This window comes from Oncorhynchus clarkii, chromosome 24 (genome assembly GCF_045791955.1).
Source record: "Oncorhynchus clarkii lewisi isolate Uvic-CL-2024 chromosome 24, UVic_Ocla_1.0, whole genome shotgun sequence".
Classification (NCBI taxonomy): Eukaryota; Metazoa; Chordata; class Actinopteri; order Salmoniformes; family Salmonidae; genus Oncorhynchus; species Oncorhynchus clarkii.
In genome coordinates this window covers 33,342,239-33,362,085 of record NC_092170.1, presented here as the reverse complement: position 1 = coordinate 33,362,085, position 19,847 = coordinate 33,342,239, and the positions used below count along the sequence as shown (strand labels likewise).

The window sequence follows — 19,847 nt, the reverse complement described above, 5'->3', positions numbered from 1 at the left end:
CTGAAGTACTGAAATTCCCACAGTAGGATGTTGTTTCTTAACGTTCTCTGAACTATTTGAGAACATTCCCAATGTCAAACCAGCTGGAAAATGTTCCTAGAACAAAATGTAATTAAATGTAACCATGTTTGAACTTTTAGGATGCCTTCCGTTAAAGTAATGAAATATAAATATATATACATTTTTTTTCTTAAATGTTCTGAGAATGTTCCAAAGCCAAGCGACTATCCTGCACCAGAATGTTGTGGGAAGGTTGCATGCAGAATAACTATAGCCATTAATACATGAATTCCTATAGCTCCCCCCCAAAATGTTACACTTGAGGAGTACCAATATGGCTGCGCGGTGCTTCAATACAGCACCCCCGTCAGTCATCTAGTCATCTATGTTTATACATCTATGTTTATACAAATCATTGTAATAAACATATTGTTCTCAAAATGTTATGTCCTAGCTGGAATTTTCCGTTAATATGGGGAGCAGGATATGGAAGGATCTTCCACTGTCCAGTATCATCACTGGACTGACTATTGGATTTAAAGTAACATGAGACATCATCTGGTCTCCAAATATAACAATAGCACAGGAGACTGGTCATAGATTGACTATTTTTAAGAGGTGAGTGAGGCCTATATTGTCTCTCTCTCTCACCGATTCACTGTTTGCATTCTCCCCCAATGAGTGTGTGTGTGTGTGTGTGTGTCAATGTGTGTTAGTGTGTGTATGAGGTCCACTTGGCTCTGCGTCTCTGACAGCCGTATATGGCTCTAAGAGGAGTCCAAAATAGAGAACAGGATAACCCTCAAACTGTTGAGACATGGGGATGTCAGCAGGCCCTGACCACCACTCCATGTTGAGACATGGGGATGTCAACAGGCCCCGACCACCACTCCATGATGAGACATGGGGATGTTAACAGGCCCTGACCACCACTCCATGTTGAGACATGGGGATGTCAACAGGCCCTGACCACCACTCCATGTTGAGACATGGGGATGTCAACAGGCCCCGACCACCACTCCATGATGAGACATGGGGATGTCAACAGGCCCCGACCACCACTCCATGTTGAGACATGGGGATGTCAGCAGGCCCTGACCACCACTCCATGTTGAGACATGGGGATGTCAACAGGCCCCGACCACCACTCCATGATGAGACATGGGGATGTCAACAGGCCCCGACCACCACTCCATGTTGAGACATGGGGATGTCAACAGGCCCTGACCACCACTCCATGTTGAGACATGGGGATGTCAACAGGCCCCGACCACCACTCCATGATGAGACATGGGGATGTCAACAGGCCCTGACCACCACTCCATGTTGAGACATGGGGATGTCAACAGGCCCCGACCACCACTCCATGGTGAGACATGGGGATGTCAGCAGGCCCCGACCACTATTCCAGGCATTCTGAAGGGGTCATGGGTGTGTAGTGTGCATAAGTGTAAGCAATATTAGGTCGCAACTCCAGTTTAGTGTGTGTGTGGTTTTATATTGCTACTGTTGCCCCTACTTGCTCTTTGAGGGATTAGGTGTGGGATGCTGTTGTTTGTTATACACTTATAAAAGCTCTGAACCCAAATTAAATTGGATTGATTTGGTAGGACACAAACAGTGTTACATAACCCAGCTGTTGTTTGGTTGGCCAGACTGTTTCCATAACAGAGGGTTCCCCCTGGCCAACACAGACATGTCTGTCTAATTAGCGAGATGGCTGAGGACAGGTGAGGGCTTTGTTATCACACACACACACACACACACACACACACACACACACACACACACACACACACACACACACACACACACACACACACACACACACACACACACACACACACACACGTGGGGACCTAAAATGTATTTCCATAAATTATATTTAACCTTAACCTGTAACCCTAACCACTAATCCCTTACCCTAAACCTAGTTTTAACCCCAACCCTAAAACCCTTGGCTTAAAATAACCTTTGTCCTAGTGGGGATGTTGGAAATGTCCCCAATAGTGAGATTTTAGATTTAATTTTTTACTATCCTTGTGGGAACTTTTGGGTATTTTAGGTCCCCACAAGGATAGACGAACCAACACACACACACACACAGCAGGCAGAAGGGGATTCTGTACTCATGGTTTTGAGGGGTTTATTTGAGTGCTGGAACTGTAGTGTATTCAGGTTTGTCACCTGGGAACCAACACCTGGTCAAAGTACACTGTACACAATCAATAAGAATGTGTACATACGCTAGTGTAATTATGTATGTTATCCACCTGTCCAATAGCATCACTCCATGTTGATATTTCCCAGAACACTCCATCAGTGCTGTCTGTGGCGACAGCGGGACACAGATGCAAGGCCTCCATAATTCCAGTAAGAGACAGTCCCTGGATTATATTAATCCTCTTGGAATGCCTATGGAATCCTGGAATGAGAGCGGCTCGGAAAACTCTCTCAGCAGTCCTGCTGTGACCCGTGTGTGTGTGTGTGTGTGTGTGTGTGTGTGTGTGTGTGTGTGTGTGTGTGTGTGTGTGTGTGTGTGTGTGTGTGTGTGTGTGTGTGTGTGTGTGTGTGTGTACATGTGTGCATGCAGGCATGTTGCGTGTATTTATGGATTGACCAGAGGGCAGGTTTAGCAGCAGATTTGTGATAACAATATTCTCCTTAAGCAACTGTCAAATGTATAGCTAGTTGTGAGGTTAGCTGTTGTGATCTGTAACAAGTTAACCTGTCAGTTATTACAACAACTGTTGTTGTTTCTGAACGGAATACTCCATGACAGTGTGTGACAAACGAATGTTCTTTCAATATTAACTAATGTCCTGTAACACTTAGAAGGCACGCCAATACACCGCCAATCACCAAAGCACAACATGATAACAAGTCACTATCAAAGTCAGTGTGCAAATATTGCTCAATCGCAGCACTACTAAACATCAATAACATCTTATCAACTGGGTCGTTCCACCAATTAAGTGCCTTTTGAGTAATGAATTTGAAATAGTTTATTTAACCTAATTCTAACATTCTGTCATAAAGAGCTTGCAAGTTATACATTGCACTGTACTTGTGCATGTGACAATAAAACTTGAACTTGAACTTAAGAGCAAATGTTCAACTTAATAAAAAACAGTTTTTCCCATCTCTAGCAGTTGATAAAACATATTTTCTATAGTAAGTGCCTATTAAATGCCCCAAAAAGTAACAGGGTGGACCGTAACAGGGTTGAAAACTTTATCTTAAATCAGCCCGAAATCCCCCTGTGACAGGGGGAATGGAAGCTTGTTGTGTGCAACAGGAAGGGACAATTGAATACAAGCTTCACAATAAATAAAAAATGTTAATACATCTCTAGCCTGTTTATCTATGGGTAACAGGGTTGACATAGTATACACCACCTGCTCAGTTTTCCACCACAAAACACCATAAAATGTCCATAAAGAGTAAAACCTACTTTTAAACTGCGATTTGACTATCAGATGTTCAATGTGTCTTTTGATTTGTATTTTTAAGGAATAATTTCACCATGTTAAAATGAGAGTTTAGTTTATTTAACAGGGTTGACGTTAAAATGAGGGATAGGATTGGAATCACTAATTACATTAAATAATTCATCATCTTCAGAAATTACTTTTTTTTAAAGCAAGTCTATTCATATTAAAAATCAGATTTATTGAATTTCAATGTGGTCTATTTTAAAGGCTGCTTAATTTAATATAACAGGCTTGTAAAATGCTATATTTCCTTTTAGTGCCCATGTGGCCCACTAAAAGGATACAGGGAGTCATAGAGGTGAATTGTGTGAGTTGAATCTATACTCCAGCCATTGGTTATTGTGTGAGGTAAATCCATAACCAAGCCATTGGTTATTGTGTGAGTTGAATCCATAACCAAGCCATTGGTTATTGTGTGAGTTGAATCCATAACCAAGCCATTGGTTATTGTGTGAGTTGAATCTATACTCCAGCCATTGGTTATTGTGTGAGTTGAATCCATAACCCAGCCATTGGTTATTGTGTGAGTTGAATCCATAACCCTGCCATTGGTTATTGTGTGAGTTGAATCCATAACCCTGCCATTGGTTATTGTGTGAGTTGAATCCATAACCCTGCCATTGGTTATTGTGTGAGTTGAATCCATAACCCAGCCAAAGCACAACATGCATATTTTCCTAGCACGCCTCATCTCTAATTCTTATAATTCAAAGAATGAGTATTGTATTTAGAACTATTGTAATCCAGCCCAGACAATGGGCTTTAAAAATAACACTTGTGTCCCCTATCCCCTGGGTCCTACCCTCATCAGCAGAGGAGGTGTGTGTGAGGGTCCGCATGTGTTTGCATGTCAGGTTCCATTGTCAGGCTCCAGAGGGTTCGGCTCCACCCCACGGCCCAAACATCCAGAAACTATATCTGAACCTTGGGCAGTCGATTGGCAGGAGGTTACTTTAAGAGGTGGACCCTGGCCCTCAGGACTGTAGAAGACAGACGGACAACTCTGAAACATCGACCACAGGACTACAGAGGACCGTTGCCTGTCACACCCACCACCAGACCCAGCCAGGTAAATGCCCAATGGCTGACATTTTATACTGTCTAGATAGACACACTGTAGATATGGAAGTGTCTGTCAAGTTACTTACTCTTCTCTGCATCTGCAAATACAGAAAGGAATCTTGAATCTTGCCCTGGAGGCAGAACTGAATGATTTCCACTACATGGGCCAGATGCGAAGTCAACATTTTGGACTTAACTTCAGGTTAGGGTTAGACATTAGGGTTAGCTGTGTTGTTAAGGTTAGTGTTATTGTTAATCTAGCTCTCACAGTCTCATGTCAGAATTAGATGTTCATCCATGTTTACAAATTTCACATTGCAAAGTGTTAAAGGTTAAGTTTGGACATTAACTCCAAGTGTTTTCAGTTAGGGTTAAATTTAGGCATTAACTCCAAGTGTTTTCAGTTAGGGTTAAATTTAGGCATTAACTCCAAGTGTTTTCAGTTAGGGTTAAATTTAGGCATTAACTCCAAGTGTTTTCAGTTAGGGTTAAATTTAGGCATTAACTCCAAGTGTTTTCAGTTAGGGTTAAATTTAGGCATTAACTCCAAGTGTTTTCAGTTAGGGTTAAATTTAGGCATTAACTCCAAGTGTTTTCAGTTAGGGTTAAATTTAGGCATTAACTCCAAATTATTAAGGTTTGGGATAGGCTTACATTTTTTTTTTTTTTACATCAAAAACAACTTTCTATAGCAGGATTCAAACTTGCAACCTTTGGAATTAGAGGCAGATCCTTACACCCATTTGCCATCCCCCATCTACAACACCAGAGCAAAACCGAAACCTACTAGAAGGTAACAGCGCTCACTGTTGCCCCTAGTGGATGACATCTCCCGTTGTCCTCAGACAACATGGATGGATGTAGAATACTGACTTGTATCACGGATGACCTGGCTGTAAGGTTTGGGTTAGGTTTAAAATCAGATGTTATGACTTGGTGCCTATGCCAGCTAGTGACCATTCTGCAGAGCTGCCTTCGGGGCAAGATTCCTGACAATAAATGCCAATCTACTACAGAAAGGGTAGGAGCTAGAGGAAGGAGCAAGGTAGGGACAGACAGGTCATAGGGCAATTCTGGCAAAAATGTAAAATGGGCTGGCTCACCTTAAGCCTAGTGGGCTTGTCTAAACTCTAAGTTTGGCACAAAATTATCATTATTCAGCTAATAATGGGGGCCTCGAGGTAGAATGGGCGTAAATGCCCAGGTCTTTTATCTGGTTTCAGTCTGTCCCTGGAGTAAGGTGTTGTTTTGGGATACAGTTTAAATTTGTCACCAGAAAATTCAAGGTCAACATCTCCCCCCCCCTTTCAGATTACACCTTCAGAGACTTTTGCCTCCCTGACAGAGTGACCTGCCCTCCCAAGCAAGGTGTGAGGACCCTCATCCTTCCTGTCTCCACACATTCCCATTCTTCTTCTCCTCTGCTGCCGCACCTCTCAGGGCAGAATGGACCGGTCTGTGCAGGAGCTGTTTCTGAACTTCACAGTAGTCTTGATCACTGTGCTGCTCATGTGGATCCTAGTCAAGACCTACCAGGCCTGAACCACCAGGGGACAGATACAGGGGGAGAGAGATGAAAGGCTGAGAAATGGGGGGAACTGGGGGGTACATTTCAATCCAGTTACTGCAGTTGCAAACAATCTTGAAAGCTTATTGGCCGACAGGTAGCCTAGTGGTTAGAGAAGTGGGCCAGCAGCAGCTGCCTGCTGTTGTGTCCTTGAGCGAGGCACTTGACCCCCTACAATTTCTCTGCGGCTGATCCATGCGCCTGACCTTTGCTTCCAGTCCCTCGTCTGTGTTTGTCTCAGGGGTTTGGGGTGTGAGCATAAAGACACATTTCCATTAACGGACAACATAGCGAACGGACAATATAGCGAACGGACAATAAAATGCAATACATCTTATATTATCTTAACTCTGAAACATAGCAGTTGCACATGGTCCCTGAGAAATGAAGTGAATACAATAAATTGAAAGGTATAGATATAGCTTCACTGCTTCAGCTGTCTGCTAAGAAATACATGCAGTTCCTCACTCCTGCCTCTTAGAGGGACTGTTGTGTAAGAGATGAGTTGGCAAGCATTCTTTTTAAAAGGTCTACAATAAATAGAACTGTTATTGTACCCAAAATGTTTTCTCTTGTTTGATGCATCCAACATTATGTTTTAAATAATACATGTGCACCCAAATAATGAAAGTAAGCAGAGCACACACCCTACCTACATTCTTTGAAAATGTAGGAGAACCCCTTTTTGGTTCCGGATAGAACTCTTTTGGGTTCCACGTAGAACCATTTTGGAGTCCATTTAGAATCCTCTGTGGAAAGGGTCCTACATGGAACTCAAAGCACTCAAAGGTTCTTCGAAGAATAATCCTATGGGGATAGTCAAATAATAATTTTAGGTTCTAGACAGCACCTTTTTTCTAAGAGTGTAGAGAACTTCACCTGGACTAACTGTTGATTGTGTGATGATGAAACAATACCAAACAAGCTGTTTGTTTTGGAAGCTAAACCCCTTGTCTTTATACTCAGTTAGGCCATGGAAATCATCAATAAAAACACTTATAAAGCACACATGTACAAACATACAGTATAGTATTTTTATTTGATTGAACAAAAAATAATTTATTAGTCCTATGCGCTCTTATTGAACGTGCACTTGTATTCGTCTAAATCGCTGGATCATTATCTGTTTTATTTCATCAGTTCTTAGACAGTAAATCAGTGGATTGATCATGGGAGGAAGCAGGCTATACAACATGATAACAACAATACGTAAATCAGTGCTGAATCTAATGCCGATATTACTGGCCAGATAAATAAAACACCTGGGGAGATAATACAGGGCAATGATGATCAGCTGACCACTGCAGGTAGAAAGGGTTTTGAGGCGGCCTTGGGGGCTCGCAATCTGAACAACTGCCACAATAATAGAGCAATATGAGAATATAATGAAAGCAAGAGGTCCCAGTAATACCACCATTGCTACAACAAAAGCAGGAAAACTATAAGGAGCCCTATCAGTGCATGCAAGCGTTGTTATAGCGATATGATCACAGTAGCACTGCATGATTTTGTTTGAGTCACAGTAAGGAAGAGGATAGGCCCTAATTAGCATTGAAAGAGAGGGAAGGTGTGCAAGCACCCACGCAGTGACATTGAGTATATGAATAGTGGAGTTGTTGATAATCATTGGGTATCTGAGCGGAAAACAGATTGACACGTATCGGTCTAAAGCCATTATCAATAGGAGAAAGCTAGTTACGGCTCCAAAATAGTGCACTAAGTACATTTGCAAAAAACAACCAAAGAAAGAAATTGCTCCTGCCTGAAACCAATATCTGGCAATAATCTTTGGTAAAGTGGTGGTGCTGAATAGCACGTCTGACACGACCAGATTCAAAACGATAAAATACATGGGTTTATGGAGAACGTTATGAGTTGCAAACAAGATAATAACAACAACATTTCCTATTAAAATGCAGCAATAAACGAGGAATAGCACAGTTGAGGCAAGACCGTAGAACTCTGGCTGAAGTCCAGGGAACCCAACGATGACAAACGCTGTCACAAAGCTGTGATTCCTCACTGACATGGTGATGTGTTCTCTTAGAACCAACACTGGAAAGTAATTAACATTTATGTTATAGTAAATTATCTATCATTGCAACCTTAGAGCAGCCTAAAAGTTTTTATCAGGTTTTTGTCAAATCAAATGTAACATTGATCATGATACTGCAGTGTCAAATCCTAAATTGATATATGCATATGTAATTTCATGTAAATCATGCATATTGTCAGAAGAAGATTTTAACAAAGAAATGTTATGATAGCAGATTTCATGTTGGGGTTTGGCCCATTGTGCATTTACCAATAATTATTTCAGCTCACAGACAGAAATGTTTTACAATGCCAACAATCATAATATATATGTATAATTTTTTGTTTGTAAATAACCATCAGTAAACCTTTGAAAATGATAATGTATAATTTGTTTGTTGATATGATTAATTACATGTGAATGCATTGACTTACATAATGTTTAACCAGGACCTTTAAAGCTATACTAATCATGAACAACAGGCCTTATGCATGGATTTACTAAATGTAGTAGGAAACAAACAAAACAAGAATATGTGTAAGAAGTTTAAAAGCAGACATTCAAATAAGGTGTTGGCAAATCAAATAAGAAACAAAGTACCTTTATCACTCATCATCCATGTTCTCAGTTTGATACACCAAAAATCAAATACATTCTGTTAGAAAAATGTCCTTACCTCGATTACAGTAAACTAAAATGTGAATACGAAGACACTTCCTGAGAAGCTCTTCACCAAAGGTCTTTATGCTCACAATTTATCTACTAAGTGACCGAATAATTTATGATGACGTTGACAAGTTCTGGAGATGGCAAAGCCACAAGGGGAAAAACTACCCAGTGAGCTAACGCAATACTCTTTCTACAACAAGAAACCCAACATGCTGTGTCTGTGTCAATCTAAAGAAATGTGTTCCCTACTGAGCAGGTTAAACAGAATCAAGGCCTTCTTTGTATGTCAGTTTTGGATTTTAAGGTAGGATTTGGTACTCAGTTTATATTGTTGTAGGGAATTCTGAACATAATAAAAAATCCTCTGATTCAAAACAAACATAATCGTCGGCAATACCTGGCAATAATCTTAGGTAATGTGGTGGTACTAAAGAGAATATCAGAAACAACCCGATTTAAAACAAACAAAATACATAATGTTCTTCGTACAACAATTAACACTAAATGCTATGTCTGTGTCAATCTAACAAGGTGTTCGCTACTGTTACACAGCGTTATATCCATTTTGGCATTGAGGTCAGGATTTGGTACTCAGTTAATATTGTTGTAGGGACAAGTATTTCTAAACATAATAACAGAACTCAATCTCTGATTAAAAATCAACTTTAATCATTGGCTTACAGCAAATACATTATCTTTCTGTGGAGCAGTTGACTTCTTGAATCTTTTCATCAGGCTTGTTTTTATATGTTTTGTTTTGAAACAGTATATCAGTGGATTGATCATGGGAGGGAGCAGGCTATACAACATGATAATAACAATACGTAAATCAGTGCTGAATCTAATGCCGATATTACTGGACAGATAAATAAAACACCTGGGGAGATAATACAGGGCAATGATGATCAGCTGACCACTGCAGGTAGAAAGGGTTTTGAGGCGGCCTTGGGGGCTCGCAATCTGAACAACTGCCACAATAATAGAGCAATATGAAAATATAATGAAAGCAAGAGGTCCCAGTAATGCCAGCATGGCAAAGATAAAAGCAGGAAAACTATAAGGAGCCCTATCAGTGCATGCAAGCGTTGTTATAGCGATATGATCACAGTAGCACTGCATGATTTTGTTTGAGTCACAGTAAGGAAGAGGATAGGCCCTAATTACCATCATCAAAGGGCAGGCTTTCGCAACAATCCAAGCAGTTGCACTGAGAATATGAATAGTGGAGTTTTTGATAATCATTGGATATTTGAGCGGAAAACAGATTGAAACATATCGGTCTAAAGCCATTATAAATAGAATATATGAATTTACAGTTCCAAAATAGTGCACTAAGTACATCTGGACAAAACAACCTGTGAATGAAATGGCCCCTGCTTGAAACCAATACCTGGCAATAATCTTTGGTAATGTAGTGGTGCTAAAGAGAATATCAGAAACAACCAGATGTAAAATAACAAAATACATGGGTTTGTGGAGATCCCGGTCTGTTGCGAACAATACAAGAACAACAACATTTCCTACTGCAGTGCAAAAATACACCAGGAATAACACAGTTGAGGCAAGACCATAGAACTCTGGCTGAAGTCCAGGGAACCCAACGATGACAAACTCTGTCACAAAGCTGTGATTCCCAGCTGACATGATGATGGTCTCTTAGACAACCTGCGGAAATAAAGGATTCATTAATTATCCTTCATTGAAATCTAAATGGAAATGTTATCTATTTCATCGTAAAGTATATGAGTTACCCCCATGACTTAAAATGTTATATTGTATGAAGTTGTAACTCATTTTATTTGGCCTAGTTTTGTCAACTCAATTTGATTTTACCTAACTTAAGTTACCAGGCTGCCTTTCATCTTTAATGTACAGTATGTCAACTCAGGAAATCAAGTTGAATTAACAAAACTAGGCAAAAACTAGGTAGCACAATTGGTTGTATTACATTATAAGTTCATAAATTTTCATACATTTTATGTCAACGGAGTAAAATCTTTTTGTTGTTGACACTAAACGTTTTACAGTGAAAAGTACATTAATAGGATGTTAATGCCAATATGTATCATTATAGGTTACTGTACATATCTCTTCTAGAATACCGGTATGTTTTAACGTTGCATTATTGTATTGATATTACAAGTGATATGACATTTTTCATCATGTTATACACTGAGTATACAAAATACTAAGAACACTTGCTCTTTCCAGGACAGACTGACCAGGTGAACCCAGGTGGAGGCTATGGTCCCTTATTGATGACACTTGTTAAATCCTATTCAATCAGTGTAAATGAAGGGAAGGTGACAGGTTAAAGAAGGATGTTAAGCTTTGAGACAATTGAGAAATGTATTGTGTATGTGTGTCATTCAGAGGGTGAATGGGCAAGACAAAATATTTAAGTGCCTTTGAACAGGGTATGGCAGAAGGTGCCAGGTGCAGCGGTTTGTGTCAAGAACTGCAACGCTGCTGGGTTTTTCACACTCAGCAGTATCCCGTGTGTATGAAGAATGGTCCACCACCCAAAGGACATCCAGCCAACTTGACGCAACTGTAGGAAGCATTGCAGTCAACATGGGCCAGCATCCCTGTGGAACACTTTCGAGACCTTGTAGAGTCCATGCCCTGACGAATTGAGAGTGTTCTGAGGGCAAAAGGGGGGTGCAACTCAGTAATAGAAAGGTGTTCCTAATGTTTGGTATACTCAGTGTATGTCCCACTACATATTACTGTCAAGATATGAAGACATTTAAAGAATAATACTCAAATAATGAATAACCATTATTCAGCAACCTATTTTTGCCCAATGTGTGGCATGTCAATACAAAAGCTGCACCTCACAATACATCTTTCAATGGAGTCTTTTGTCATGAAGTGAAGTTATCCAATGTTATCATCTAAAGATTAGAGAACATATTCCATTTCATTCATAAATTCAGAAAACACATTAAGAAGATGCATGAAGTGAGTTATCAAGACATGCCATGTAACTCCAGATCTGCATAGTAGTAAATCAGGGCTTACCCAAGTCTGATGTCTGACACGGACACTTGCCGTGTCCAATTTATAATAACGGTTGACACCCCGTGACATAATTCTGCACCTGACCTTACTCCCTAAGGTCATTTTCCTCAAAGTGTTTATGAGGGGTTTTCTCTTGTTTGTCGTTATTTATTTCAAACATGATGTAATGATGCAAAATAAGACATGTTTTTATTTCATCATACTTAATGATAAAAGCTAGTTAGTTGGCTATCTTAATATCTTAATCTGTCTCATAAAGCTAGCTAGCTGCTATGGGTGACCAACATGGTGATGACCTCTTTGGGTTTAATGGTGGCCATCTTGAAGCATATGGGGACAGCAGACTTGGATAGGGAGCGATTGAATATGTCTGTAAACACACCAGCCAGCTGGTCTGCACATGCTCTGAGGACGAGGCCAGGGATGCCGTCTGGGCCAGCAGCCTTGCGAGGGTTAACATGTTTAAATGTCTTACTCATGTCGGCCACGGAGAAGGGGGGGGGGGGGGGGGGGGGGGCTGCAGTCCTTGTTAGCGGGTGGCAACAGTGGCACTGTACTACACTCAAAGCGGGTAAATGTGTTAAGTTGGTGTCCGTGACGTGGCTGGTTTTCTTTTTGTAGTCCGTGATTTCCTGTAGACCCCTGCCACATACGTCTGTCTCATGTCTGAGCCGTTGAATTGCAACTCCACTTTGTCCCTATACCAACATTTTGCTTGTTTGATTGCCTTGTGGAGGGAATAACTACATTGTTTATATTCTGCCATATTCCCAGTCCTCTTTCCATGGTTAAATGCGGTGGATCGTGCTTTCAGTTTTGCGCGAATGCCGCCATCCATCCACGGTTTCTGGTTAACAACCTATACAGCACTGTAACAGTAATGCAATTAACAACCCAAATAGCTCTAACAGTAATCAAATTGATAAGCTCTATAGCATTGAAACAGTAATCCAATTAACAACCCAAATAGCTCTAACAGTAATCCAATTAACAACCCAAACAGCACTGTAACCGTAACCCAAATACAATTTATACATACAGTTTATACACCGGATGAATATACACAAGATATACTAAGAATGATATGTACAGCAGTAGATATAAACTCAGCAAAAAAGGAAACGTCCCTTTTTCAGGTCCCTGTCTTTCAAAGGTAATTCGTAAAAATCCAAATAACTTCACAGATCTTCATTGTAAAGGGTTTTAACACTGTTTCCCATGCTTGTTCAATGAACCATAAACAATAATGAACATGCACCTGTGGAACGGTCGTTAAGACACTAACAGCTTACAGACGGTAGGCAATTAAGGCCACAGTTATGAAAACTTAGGATACTAAAGACGGATCGGATTGGTCGGATTCGCATTTATCGTCGAAGGAAGATCTTCGACGATAAACCGAGGCCTGTACACTGGAGCGGGATCGATTTGGAGGTGGAGGGTCCGTCATGGTCTGGGGTGGTGTGTCACAGCATCATCGGGGAATCTCAACGCTGTGCGTTACTGGGAAGACATCCTCCTCCCTCAGGTGGTACCCTTCTTGCAGGCTCATCCTGACATGACCCTCCAGCATGACAATGCCACCAGTCACACTGCTCGTTCTGTGCATGATTTTCTGCAAGACAGGAATGCCAGTGTTCTGCCATGGCCAGCGAATAGCCCGGATCTCAAACCCATTGAGCACACCTGGGACCTGTTGGATCGGAGGATGAGGGCTAGGGCCATTCCCCCCAGAAATGTCCGGGAACTTGCAGGTGCCTTGTTGGAAGAGTGGGGTAACATCTGACAACAAGAACTGGCAAATCTGGTGCAGTCCATGAGGAGAGATGGCCTGCAGTAATTAATGCAGCTGGTGGCCACACCAGATACTGACTGTTACTTTGATTTTGCCCCCCCCCCCCTTGTTCAAGGACACATTATTCAATTTTTGTTAGTCACATGTCTGTGGAACTTGTTCAGTTTATGTCTCGGTTGCTGAATTTTGTTATGCTCATACAAATATTTACACATGTTAAGTATGCTGAAAATAAACGTGGTTGACAGTGAGAGGACGTTTATTTTTTGCTGAGTTTACTAAGAATGATCTGTGCTGCAGTAGATATACTAAGAATGATATGTACAGCAGTGCATATATTTGAGCGAGCTATGTCAAGAACCCAGCATATAAAAGAATATGCGGTGTGTATAAACAGTGAAACTGAAATGCAATGTCCAGTACTACAAGTATTGGAATGTGTTATGTCGAGAATACAGTATTTAAATACACAGAACAAAATCCCATGACAAAATGGATAGAATTGCAGGAACCTAGCTTCCGGACCAGATTTTGGAAAATGAATATATGTTTATGTGAATGGTGGGTAGAGACAAACAATCCTTTATCTGACTTTGTTTTGCTTCCTTCCTAAGTTTGGGTTTTTCTTTTGTTTGGGTGGAAGTGGGAAAATGTAGTGGGCTGTCTTTTAGGTTCTAGTGGACACCCCCATGAGTGTCCTTCAGAAGCCTTCCTAAACCCCCCCCCATTTGTTAGTTTCCCCTTCTGTTTGAGCAACATTTTGGGTTTTCTTGCAGGGGAACGTAACACCCCAAAGAGCAAGCAATGCAGATGTAGAAGCACGGTGGCTAGGACAAACTCCATAGAAAGACAGGAACCTAGGAAGAAATCTAGAGAGGAAACTGTGCTGCTGATCCAATCAGGTGGACTGGGGACAGGGACAACCATACGTTGTCAGGCCAGGTAGTCCTGAGGCATGGTCCTAGGGCTCAAGGTCCTCTGAGAAGGGGGGAGAGAGAGAGAGAGAGAGAGAGAGAGAGAGAGAGACAGGAGAATTAGAAGTATACTTATCACACAGGACACTATATAAGACAGGTGAATAATAATAAAAGTCTACAGACAGGTGGGACCAGGTCCGGCTGGGGATAGGCAGAGGTTGGAGCAACCCAGACAGTCGTTGTTGTGAGGACGTGCTTTGGGCACAGGTGGAACAGGCCGCAACAAAGGATCTCACATCCTCAAACATGTTGGGCCACCAGAATTTCCTCCTCAGGAACTTCAGTGTCTGATTAACCTCTGGGTGCCCAGACAATTTAGAGGAGTGTCCACATTGTAGTACTTGGGAACAGGCTGATTGCAGAACATAAAGTCTATTAGTGGGTCTCCCGCTGGGGTCAGGTTCTCGGGTCTGGGCTTGTCGAACCATGGTCTCAATACTCCATATCACAGGGGCCACAATGCGGGAGCTGAGGATGATGGGATCAGAGAACCCTCTCCTCGTTAGAGACATCGTGTTGGCGGGACAGGGCATCTGATTTCTGATTCTTGGATCCCGGGCGATAGGCTAGTGTGAAAACGAACCTGTTAAAAAATAGAGCCCACCTAGCATGGCGAGCGTTTAAGCTCTTGGCTTCTCGAATGGAGACCAAGTTCTTATGGTCCGTCCAGATCACGAAAGGATGAGGTGCCCCCTCCAACCACTGTCTCCACCCCTCAAGGTACCACTTAACTGCCAAGAGCTCTTGGTTGCCTATACCATACTTGCGTTCGGCTGGCGTGAACTGCTTGGAGAGATATTCACATGGGTGCAGTTTCTTGTCCTCCTCGTTCTGCTGTGAAAGGTCTGCCCCTGCTCCGGTGTCCATGGCATCTACCTCTACCACAAAGGGACTAGTAGGATCAGGATGAACAAGGATGGGTCCAGAGGTGAAATGTCCCCTGAGCAACATGAATGCCCTGTCAGCCTCAGGAGTCCAACAAAAATGGGTCTGGGACTTGCGGGTTAGTACCATGAGAGGTGCTGCCACCGCACCAAAGTTGCGTATAAAACACCTGTAAAATTGGCAAACCCGAGGAACCGCTGGACCTGCTTGAGTGACGTGGGACGGGGCCAGTCGGCGACTGCCTCAACCTTTACGGGGTCTACCTGGATGCCTGCGGTAGAAATAATGTGATTCAGGAAGGAAACTTATGATACGTGGAACTCACACTTGGGATATGTGGTACACTTCTTGACATATAGTTGGCTCTGCAGGAGGCGTCTCAGGACTTGAGACGCCTCCTGCGTGGTGGTTCTCGGGAGCATTGATCAAAAGAAAACTAAGGGTCTCTGAGTGGTTCACCCCAACCTGTAGTAGAATGGGCTGGGTCTGATATTCCACCTGGCCACAGCCGATGGTGCGTCCATCGAGAGCTTGAATCTGCAGAGGGATGGGACATTTCACACAGAGGATTTGTAATTCTCTGGTGAAGTCTTGGTCAATGAAATTAACCGCGGCCCTGGAGTCCACGAAGGCTTAAATGTGGTGCTGATGGTTGTCCCAATGGAGGTTTGCGGGTAGTGTCAGACGGTGACTGGGTAGCTGGGGTGTAACAGCACACCTGGTGTTACGTTCCCCAGTTTATGTGTTGTAGTTTGTGTATTTGCATGTGTTTATTTCAGGAAATGGCTTCCTGAAATCCCTCAAGCAGCTGATTGGTCGACTCCAGGGCTAATTGGAGAGCTGACCCCGCCCCCTCGTCAAGACACAGCTGTCTCCAGTTACCCATTCCTTCTGAAGCTATATAAAAGCCAGTGTTCTGTTCAGGAGAGAGATTTGCTGGGAGGTCATTGCAGAGATTTTGCTAGAGAGATTTTGCTAGAGGTTGATTTTGCTGGGAGTTCATTGCTGAGAGTTGGTATGTTCTGTGAGTTTGTTGCTCAGGTAGAGCTTATTTGATGTACTTTGTTTCTTAGTTTGTTTGTGAAATTGTTTAATATTCTGTTTAATTTGTTCCTAGGGGGGAAGGGGAAGGCACCTAGGGAGTGCTTAGGCAAGAGGCCCGCGGGCATACATATACCCGTAGTATATTCACTGTCTAGGCACACTAGGTAAGACCTGGGCGGACCACCCCCTGTATTTTGGTTAGGGCACCAGGTGGTGCTAAATTAGGTAAGTAGTGGGTAGGCAGGTAAGATAGGAGAGGGGGGGCTTTGAGATTTACTTTCTTTGCTTTGGTTCCGTCCAGCCCCTTTTCCCCATATTACCATGTAAAGGAATAAAGTCCTTGTAAACGGTACCACATTCTTTCTGTTGTCATCCTTACTCGCACCTACAGTCCATACCTCTTTCACTTCACGGAGAGTTTAGGTGTAGCAGGGTGTTGCGTTCCCTCTTCATAGAGGCGTGCGTAACACCTGGTCAGGGTCCTGGTGAGCCCCTGCATTTCCTGTCAACTCTGGGCATGTAGAACGGATATGGCCGAGACCGGCGCAGTAGAGGCAGCAGCCGCCACGCATGTACCTGTCACGTTCCTGTGGGCACAGACGTGTGTGTGTTCCAGCTGCCTAGGCTCCTCAAAGTTGGGCTCAGGGGGCTTGGGGTGCTCCGGAAACTGGGATACGGGAGTGGTGTCAAAAAGGCGCTGTCTCACACGTTTTTGGATGCGGGTGTCAATCCTGATGGCCAGCGTTTATTGCCTTACGGAGGTCAAAGCTGGTCTGTTTGTACAAGTTCATGACCTTGCCGTGACCTTGCTGTCATTAAATGCGGTGGTTTGCCCTTTCAGTTTTGTGTGAAATCTGCCATCTATCCACTGTTTTTGGTTTGGATAAGATCTAATCTAATCAATAAACATCTTCTTTGCACTTCCTAATCAGCCCAGTCACTGAGTTAGTATACACGTCGATACTCTTCCCAGAGGCGACCCGGAACATTTACCTGTCTGCGTGATCAAAACAGTCTTGAAGAATAGATTCCGATTGGTCACACCAATGTTGAACACTCCTTACCACAGGAGTTTCCTGATTAAGTTTCTTCCTATAGGCGGAGAGGTGCAGGATGTAGGCGTGATCTGATTTCCCGAAATTAGGTTCTTGTAGCCTTCCCCAAAGGGAGAGGAGCAATAGTCAAGCGTGTTCTCTCAGGCTTTAGCACAGGAGATGTTTTTGCACCAAGTCCGGTGTAGTTCCTTTAGCACTGTTGTGATGTCGTCTTGGGGGGGAATATACACGGCAGTGACAATAATCAAGAAAATTCTCTCTGGAGGTAATGCAGTCGACATTTGCTAAGGTATTCTAGAGAACAAAATGATTTGAGTTCTTGTACGTTACCACAACCACACCGTGAGTTGTTAATCATGGGACATACCCATCCACATCTGTTTTTCCCGGAGAGTTATTTCGTTCCTGTTATCGCACAGAACGGAGAACCCCGCTGGCTATATGGATGAGGACAATATATCTGGAGAGAGCCATGCTTCCATAAAACAGAATATGTTACAGTCCCTTATGTCTCTATGAAAGGAGATCCTCTACCATATTACCCAAACTTGTCCTTTCTTTGATGGTCCATGAGGGAGTGAACAAGTGCACACTTTGGCAAGGAGCTAGAGGGGGAAATGGAATTGGTTGTTGCGTGCATGTTTTACTTGCAAGGCCATCATTCAATCATAGTGTACATACAACCTATGCTTCAGATACAATTATGGCACATTATGGCACTGCAACAACAATAAAGAGTAATGTTGATATTGTGCTATTCTGGTATCCTTATTAGAAATCACCTTATAGCTAGAATCCTTTGTAGAAACAATATCAAAGAGACCACCCCGCCTCTGTTTTGGTAAGAAGCTGAGGGATAGGCCTGTAGAAATGTAACCACTTTCAAATTCATAGACATAGCCATGTAGGGAAGGAATACTAGGTTTCAATCCAATATGAGATAGATATCCACCAGAGATGTGTTCCCATCAAACTCACTTATTGTGGATACAAGTCTGTGCGTGATGAAGTAGTGCATATAAATATAAGGTTTGTGGTTAAATTCCCATGCTTCCAATGAAAAACACAAGTTAAATGAGTTTCCTTCGCATTTTCAACTCTTCTGATGGTTTTGGCACAGAAGCTGTTGCGTTATATACTATAGCAAATGTGCCCACTCTAGTCTTGGCATGTGTGCTGTAGCCAAAAGCCTGCAGATACAGTGTGTATAGGCTACCTACATTCGATTATCATGGATATGAGCGTTATTGTTTTTATGTGTCCAATGGCAGCCAACCATCCATCATCATGTCACAAGAATAAGACCCTTGATATTTATTGGAATGGAACATCAAGATCATCAGGTGCACTTTCACCACACTGTGAAGTTCATCACAATTTATTTAATCTGTAGTCTAATAAACGGCATGGTTCCGCGAGTCATAGTGGGAGGACCACACAACATATCATCTCGTGACTCCAAGTTTACTTCGATATTATTATATCACTATTTGTACAAAAAGGCGTTTCCACTACAATGTGTTATCTAGTTCATTTTACCAACAAAAAGATCCCACCATATCAAACAAACAAATTGTCTGTCGGTATTTATACAATTGTTGCCACATATCCTGTTTAATTCAGCCTAGTTGTGACTTTTTTAATGCGTTCAACATTTTAGTTGTAACTATGTTTTAATGCTTACAGTGTTTGCTTACATTTACATTGTTTACAAACGTTGGTGTAAAATAATCTTATATTGGGTTCTAAATGGGTCAAACAGCTGAACTAAGCTCATTGTAACGGCATTCAGAGGTGGAAGAAGGATCGGACCAAAGCGCAGCGTGGTAAGTGTTCATGATGATTTATTCAAAACGAACTGAACACTGAAATACAAAACAATAAACGATGTGAACAAAACAAAAACCGAAACAGTACCGTGTGGCGACAAACACTCACACGGAAACAAACACCCACACGGAAACAAACACCCACACGGAAACAAACACCCACACGGAAACAAACACCCACACGGAAACAAACACCCACACGGAAATAAACACTCACACGGAAACAAACACCCACACGGAAACAAACACCCACACGGAAACAAACACCCACACGGAAACAAACACCCACACGGAAACAAACACTCACACGGAAACAAACACCCACCAACCAAAAGTGAAACCCAGACTACCTAAGTATGATTCTCAATCAGAGACAACTAACAACACCTGCCTCTGATTGAGAACCATACT

The 19,847-nt window shown here is 42.3% G+C and overlaps 3 protein-coding genes across 3 annotated transcripts; 1 reads left to right on the top strand and 2 right to left on the bottom strand.

Annotated features, from left to right (window-relative positions):
* The first annotated feature begins 4,462 nt into the window (after nt 1-4,462).
* Nucleotides 4,463-6,098, top strand: LOC139383190 (sarcolipin). The gene is made up of 2 exons (XM_071127630.1): nt 4,463-4,563; nt 5,868-6,098. Exon 2 carries the CDS (start codon nt 6,003-6,005, stop codon nt 6,096-6,098), a length of 96 nt encoding a protein of 31 aa, XP_070983731.1. The 5' UTR covers nt 4,463-4,563; nt 5,868-6,002.
* A 1,103-nt stretch (nt 6,099-7,201) lies between these two features.
* Nucleotides 7,202-8,152, bottom strand: LOC139382813 (olfactory receptor 2AT4-like). Its single transcript, XM_071127032.1, has one exon. The coding sequence runs from the start codon at nt 8,150-8,152 to the stop codon at nt 7,202-7,204; it is 951 nt and encodes a 316-aa protein (XP_070983133.1).
* A 1,344-nt stretch (nt 8,153-9,496) lies between these two features.
* Nucleotides 9,497-10,471, bottom strand: LOC139382798 (olfactory receptor 2AT4-like). Its single transcript, XM_071127011.1, has one exon. The coding sequence runs from the start codon at nt 10,469-10,471 to the stop codon at nt 9,497-9,499; it is 975 nt and encodes a 324-aa protein (XP_070983112.1).
* Nucleotides 10,472-19,847: the final 9,376 nt, after the last annotated feature.